The sequence below is a fragment of the Lygodium microphyllum genome, chromosome 19 (genome assembly GCF_053477565.2).
Source record: "Lygodium microphyllum isolate KBCC chromosome 19, Lygodium_microphyllum_v1.1.10, whole genome shotgun sequence".
NCBI lineage: Eukaryota > Viridiplantae > Streptophyta > Polypodiopsida > Schizaeales > Lygodiaceae > Lygodium > Lygodium microphyllum.
The window spans coordinates 105922619-105928655 of NC_141153.1; the positions used below are offsets into that span (position 1 = coordinate 105922619).

General features: G+C 41.0%; 1 protein-coding gene across 3 annotated transcripts; it reads left to right on the top strand.

Moving 5' to 3' along the window:
- The first annotated feature begins 2228 nt into the window (after positions 1-2228).
- On the top strand, positions 2229-4533 carry LOC148020243 (uncharacterized). Of its 3 annotated transcripts, none has more exons than XM_087700575.1 (5): positions 2229-2761; positions 2944-3253; positions 3341-3434; positions 3536-3635; positions 3728-4533. In XM_087700575.1, the coding sequence occupies exons 2-5, from the start codon at positions 2959-2961 to the stop codon at positions 3839-3841; spliced, it is 603 nt and encodes a 200-aa protein (XP_087556701.1). In that variant the 5' UTR covers positions 2229-2761; positions 2944-2958; the 3' UTR covers positions 3842-4533. The 3 variants fall into 3 exon arrangements, with proteins under 3 accessions (XP_087556701.1, XP_087556700.1, XP_087556699.1); XM_087700574.1 differs by having other exon boundaries at positions 2230-2714; positions 3728-4532; XM_087700573.1 differs by having other exon boundaries at positions 2230-3253; positions 3728-4531.
- The last annotated feature ends 1504 nt before the right edge of the window (positions 4534-6037 follow it).

Below are 6037 nucleotides of genomic sequence, written 5' to 3' on the forward strand. Positions count from 1 at the left end.
CCATCTTCATAGGCGAAGGGAGAAAGCCATAGATATTGGGATAGGGAGGGGCCACCTCTTCTCTCATTTGACTCTGGCCATTTGAGGCCTTGAATCATAATCCTCTAGCTATGCAACAATGTATTCACAATATTAGATTACTGAATCCAAAATGTCATGTTTGATAGAAGGACATTCTCTCAAGCAAGCTTTGGCCGCTGTCCCCCTTGGATGGCTTGTTTTGCTCTATCTAGTGTAGTGACAACTACTGCCCATAGAAGATTTGAATCCATCCTATGAGTTTGGGGGCAAGCCTCTTCTCCTTGTCCCTCATAAGTTCAACAACAAAGCCTCCTTAAGCTTTGGAATCACACAATACTTTCCATGAAATGGTATGCTAATTAGTGTTTTTGGCATAATATGAAAAAAATCCCTACAGTTCCTCTTGACCTTCACTTGATAGGCTTTGGAGAAAGCATTGGCCATAGCAATGAAGCTAGTTGATGGCTTGATTTCAACATTTAACAACACAATGCACCACTTAGTCCAATTGGCAACCCCTAATATCTTGCAATCTTGTCGTCAACCTTTGCTACTAACCAATCAAATCTTTTTTTTTGAGATACCCCATATGCCCATGGGGAAGCCCAAATATTTGAGGATGTGGCTTGTTCCATATTGTTTGAAGGCACAACCTTTGAGTTAGTCTTCTTCCTCACCAAAGAGACGAATATCATTTCAATGACCTTGAAACAAAACAAAACACATTGCATACCTCCAACATTGAATCAATGTGTGCTTTGGAGGCTTCCAAGTCATTTGAATTATTGTGGGGAAACATTCGGGCACAAAAGGAGCTCCCATTGGGAAGTCTCTTGAGAGTCCGTTCTTGGATCTTGAAGTCAATCATCTGAAGGATAATTATTGCAAAGAGGAGTGAAACTACTAGGTAGCCTTGTCTGATTGACCTATTTAAGTAGAAACTATGAGACTTCAATCCATTCACGCAAAGTACAATTGTTGCATTGGTTAAAAGACCATTGACCATGTTGTAGAATTATGTTCCATATCACATTAGGCCATAGTTACAGTGATGAAGTTCCACCTCACCTTGTTCATAAGCTTTATCTATGTCCATGTTTTAGGTGATAAATCATATATATTTTTCCTCTTCTTCTCTTTTCCTTTCTACTTTTCTTTTCCTTTTACTATGTAAGTTGAGGAGCAAGGTGGAGCTTCATATAGAGCACACATGACCAATGTTGTTGGGTAGTCAAACTAGTACTTGAAAAATAGGAGCTTGACCAATTTCACTAATGAGCACATGGCCATTGGTATCACTCTTGTTTTGACTATCATGGTTAGTGGTCTTGTAGGTTTCGAGGAGCGAAAAGCAACCTTTTCAAGGTGGTTTTCATCACACCAAAGATACATGTCCCTAGATTGCAGTTTTTGACCATGGTTGATTTAAAAAACACACACTCTCCTTGCAATAAAGGGGGAGAGTGTGGTTAAACCTTTAGTTACGTATAGTAGGGCTGCCATGTCTTAAAGCATTCACCATAGTATGGTGTGCACATACCATGGTTGGTCATGTGTGCACCATATCAAAGGGGCTTGTTACTTTCCTTTTCCTGTTGCCATATAAGAGCAACTTTCCATGAGGTGGTGCTTCAGTAGGGTTTCTGATCCTTTTTTTTGCACTCGCTGAAGTTTTGCATATCTTCACATGTCATTTGGTTGGATCTTCAATCAGGACTTATAAAAAAAAAACTTATGTTCAGTAGAAGTTTTGGCCCTCTCGATTCCACTCCACCAAACTTGGAACTTGGAAGAAAATATTCTTATCATTTCACCACTTTTGGCTTCTTTTTCTGGTCTTTCCCAAGTAGCAGCTACAGTAAATGTGGCTGAAACATTACACATAAAAAAAAATATGTGGATTTTGGGTTGCGGCATGTGAATTTGATATCGTACTAGCGGGTGCTGATATTTGCAGCAGCCCTCGCTTGAGCAAGAGCTGGATGGGTTGGATACCTAAGCTCATGTGAAGTTCCTCTAAGCAGCAGTAACGCGGAGGTTTGGAGGGTTACCTTCGGTTCACCCTTTTTTAAATGTAAAAAAATATAAATAAAAGATAATGTTGGAATTTGACTAACCGTGAGTGACGTGACCCGTCTTGGCAAGACACTGTAGTATGAATAGACTTTCGCAACCAGATGCCCGTTAATCGTGGCAGTTCTTTGATCTTGCAAAATCTTTCGAGCCATTCGACGCATTTCTTACGGGAGTCCTTCCCGGGGTACCCGTCTCCTGTGCTGTGTGCTAGGCTGCTGCTTGGCCATGATTTCGTGCAGCACGCTCCTCCGCGGCTATGGCCGACCTTCCTGCACAGTTTCTGCCCATCAGTTTACCGGCTTGGAGTCACATGTTCGAGAATGATTGTCTCGAGGTCGGCTTTTAGAATATCATCGCGCTATCCTCGACGTGCTATGCTGCGTAACCATGAGGTATTGCAGTTGGAGAAAGATAGGCGCAATGATGAGAGCTTCGCCTCCTTTCACCGCTGCTGCGGCCAGACATTAAGGCGCAGGTCCACCGTCAGTCATATGCAGGAGCAATAATGACTGTTATGCTGGTTAAAGCTTGTCTCTTCGTCTATTTCACGAGCACCGGAAACGACCTATTCTGATAGTCCTTCCGTCGAAGAGCTTTCTTGTTTGCAGACTCTTCAGGTGACTCCTCATCGCGCAGGTGGCTCTTCATCGCTTCTATCGATGTGGTGACCCTACTGCTTTTATTCTTTTGTCATGGTCAATGGAAACATCTATGCTTCTTACCACTTCCTTTAAAGCCAGAGCTTGGTATATTGTATGAGACTCGCTCAGAAGATTGCAAGCGCCTGTTGGCGATTATACTTGAGAATTATCGCCCAAGTATTTCTTCTTTTCCTGCCTCTTTTAGGTATAACGTCAAACCATGGTGTTCGGGAAACTTGTCCTTGGAGGAACGGAACAATACCACAGGATAGATCATTCCAAGGTACAGACAGCAACTTTCTCCGATGGCGAAGATCCGCACGGCGACGTGGACGAAGGCGAATTACTTCTCTCCAAGCAGGATGATGAATTCAACGAAGAGCAATGCATGCATCAGCAGTGCATAAATTTCGTCAGGAAACGCAGGCCACTTGCACCGACAAAGAAGTCGTTGCCGCAGCAACCAGAGAACAGGATGAAGCTGCACATTCGGAAAATGGATGATGCTACATTCGGTACTATCTTGCAGCTTGCCTCAAATTCTCAGGTTTGGTAAAAGTATGCGTTGTAAAACTCAATGGATTGTGTGCTCTCACCTGCAGCCGTTGAAGTGTCCATGAAATCTACGGTGTACGACCTGAAGAAGGCTGTAGAGGGAAAGTTTGCAACTGACGACAGCAGGTTGCAGATTTCCTGGTAAGTAACTTGGTGTAGCGATCTTCGATTTTATAAGTTTCTCCTGTGTACCTTCTGCAATTTTCTGGATATCAATTGCAATGAAATTTACTTCTATTCAGGCCACATGTTTGGGGTAATTTCTGTCTTAGCTTCAACAATCAAAAGCTTCTCAACGATGACGTTCAACTGCAGGAATTAGGCATTCGGGATTGTGCCGAGGTAAGGCCTGCATCATTTAGCCCTGTATGAATTTACCAGATGGATGATTAGTTTCAGAGTTTTGCCATGTTTGTAATGTCCCCGTATTTCAGCTGTACTTCGTGAGGCATCTTACTATGTCATCGGGACATCGGCAAAGGCGTAGTTTCTTTTGCTTGAGAAAGAAGCAGGGCCAAACTATACAAAGGGGAAGAAAAGTGAATTAAGGGCATCGCCTCTGGACTCCAGAGACTCAGTTTACACTTATTATCGAGCCAGCATACTGTCCAAAGCAGCAGCATCAGGAGCTCAGCTACACATTATATACAGGAAGCCAGTAATTCCTAATTCTGTGAAGTCTGTACTTGTATTGGTCGGCTAAAAACAGTGCCAGGAGCATTCTTGCATGTTAGGTGTCCAGAAGTTTATTCTCTAAAGTGCGTATTAATCTTGTTTACAGCATTATAGTGGGTTTCTGGAGCTTCACTCTCTCTGTCTAAGCTGAGGCTTAGATAAGCATATGCACTAATTAAACCTGGCCTCCTGGAAAGTTTCTACTAATTAAACCTGTCCTGAAAATGGGGGTATGTGTATGGAGCAAGTGGATCCACCTTTCACCTTTCAGTACGGATGAAGCTACCCCAATCCGCCAGTCTCTACTTATTATCATATATGTTTGCAAGGTTTCAAGTGCGAAGGTGCGAAACCTTTTGGCTATGAGATATCTATGGTTTATAGATTATGGACTCTCTGTTTACGCAAGTATCATTATGAAGCTTCACCCAATCCGCCAGCCTCTCCTTATTATGTTTCAAGTGCGAAGTGGCAAAACCATTTGGCTATGAGATATCTATGGTTTATAGACTGTGGACTCTCTGTTTACGCAAGTATCATTAGAATCTAGGTTAATATACCCTTTCGTTCATAGTTCTTCGTCTACTTATGGCAGGGGCCTTCTCTTTGTCTTCTCGGAAGGTGTGGGTGTTCTTAATAGATACGGACACACTAGATATTGAGATCTCTCACACGCTGTGTCTCGAATTGGACCAATCGACATTAATCAGTTCGCCTTCTTTTTATCATTGTTAGAGAAGACGCACTGCAGAAGCTTATGATATTTTAGACTATAAAGACCAAGGTCCAAGGGTGTTTGTTGAATTGAAATGAAGATTATGTACGTCCGAGAGGAGGCGATAAAAGTTGACAGCAGGCCTGAGAAGATCCAGCATGCCTGACCGTGCCTTTGTAAGATTTTGATCCCTTCAAATAGTAATGCGATCATAGCCCAGTATCAATAGTAATGCGATCACAGCCTAGTATGAAATCCCTTGGTGTACGGGATCCTAAAGATTGCCATAAATAACAACCTTGTCAGAACAGTTTAAGTGGTGAGCCATCTCCCAATTTTTTTTCTGGAATGAGCATCGCAAATCCACGAGCAAGCTAGGGAATTGCTTTTATCTCAATTAATGGCTTGTCGATGGGGAACCCTTCCCAATTTCGGAAGACGGGTGTAGCTAGAGCGACGATGAAGCAAATATTTTTTTGACTTTACAATATCAAGCCTTCCTCGTGACTAGCTTGAGTTCATGCTACTACTAGTAATAGTCGAAAGTGATATATTGTAAAGCTTGTACATGTATGTAAGAGAGTTTATACTTGTTTGAAGAAGCAATTTTAAAAGAAAAATCAATTATTTATCACAATTATTATCTTATAATACGAACAATATGATGTATTTGCATAGTGTTCATGCTACTACTAGTAATAGTCGAAAGTGATATATTGTAAAGCTTGTACATGTATGTAAGAGAGTTTATACTTGTTTGAAGATGCAATTTTAAAAGAAAAATCAATTATTTATCACAATTATTATCTTATAATACGAACAATATGATGTATTTGCATAGTGTTTAATGTTGTATTACAAGTGACCTAATGGTTTTTATAGATAACATTGAAAGAGAGATTACATTACATTTTAAGTGACCTAAGGTTTTTATACATAACATGAGTGAGAGAGAGAGAGGGCCTTGAGAACTTGCTCTATATTGATCAAAGAATTGTAATGTCATAGTAAAGTACATCAATATGAGGGCCTTGAGAACTTGCTCTGCCTTGAGAACTTGCTCTATATTGATCAAAGAATTGTAATGTCATAGTAAAGTACATCAATATGAGGCATGAACAATGTCCATAGCATCTCACATAACTAAGAAGCAAACAAAGAGGAGAGAGAAAAAGAGGGTAAAAATAAGAGTTAAAAAAGAGAAGAGAGAAAGGATGTGAAGTTGTTTGATAGCATGGCAACTTCACTTCCGTTTACAATGTTACTTTGTGGCAACTTCATATGATAGTGCAAAGCTATTGTGAAGTGGCTTAGTGTGCAACAAAAAGCTCTATGAGAGAGAGAGAGAGAGAGA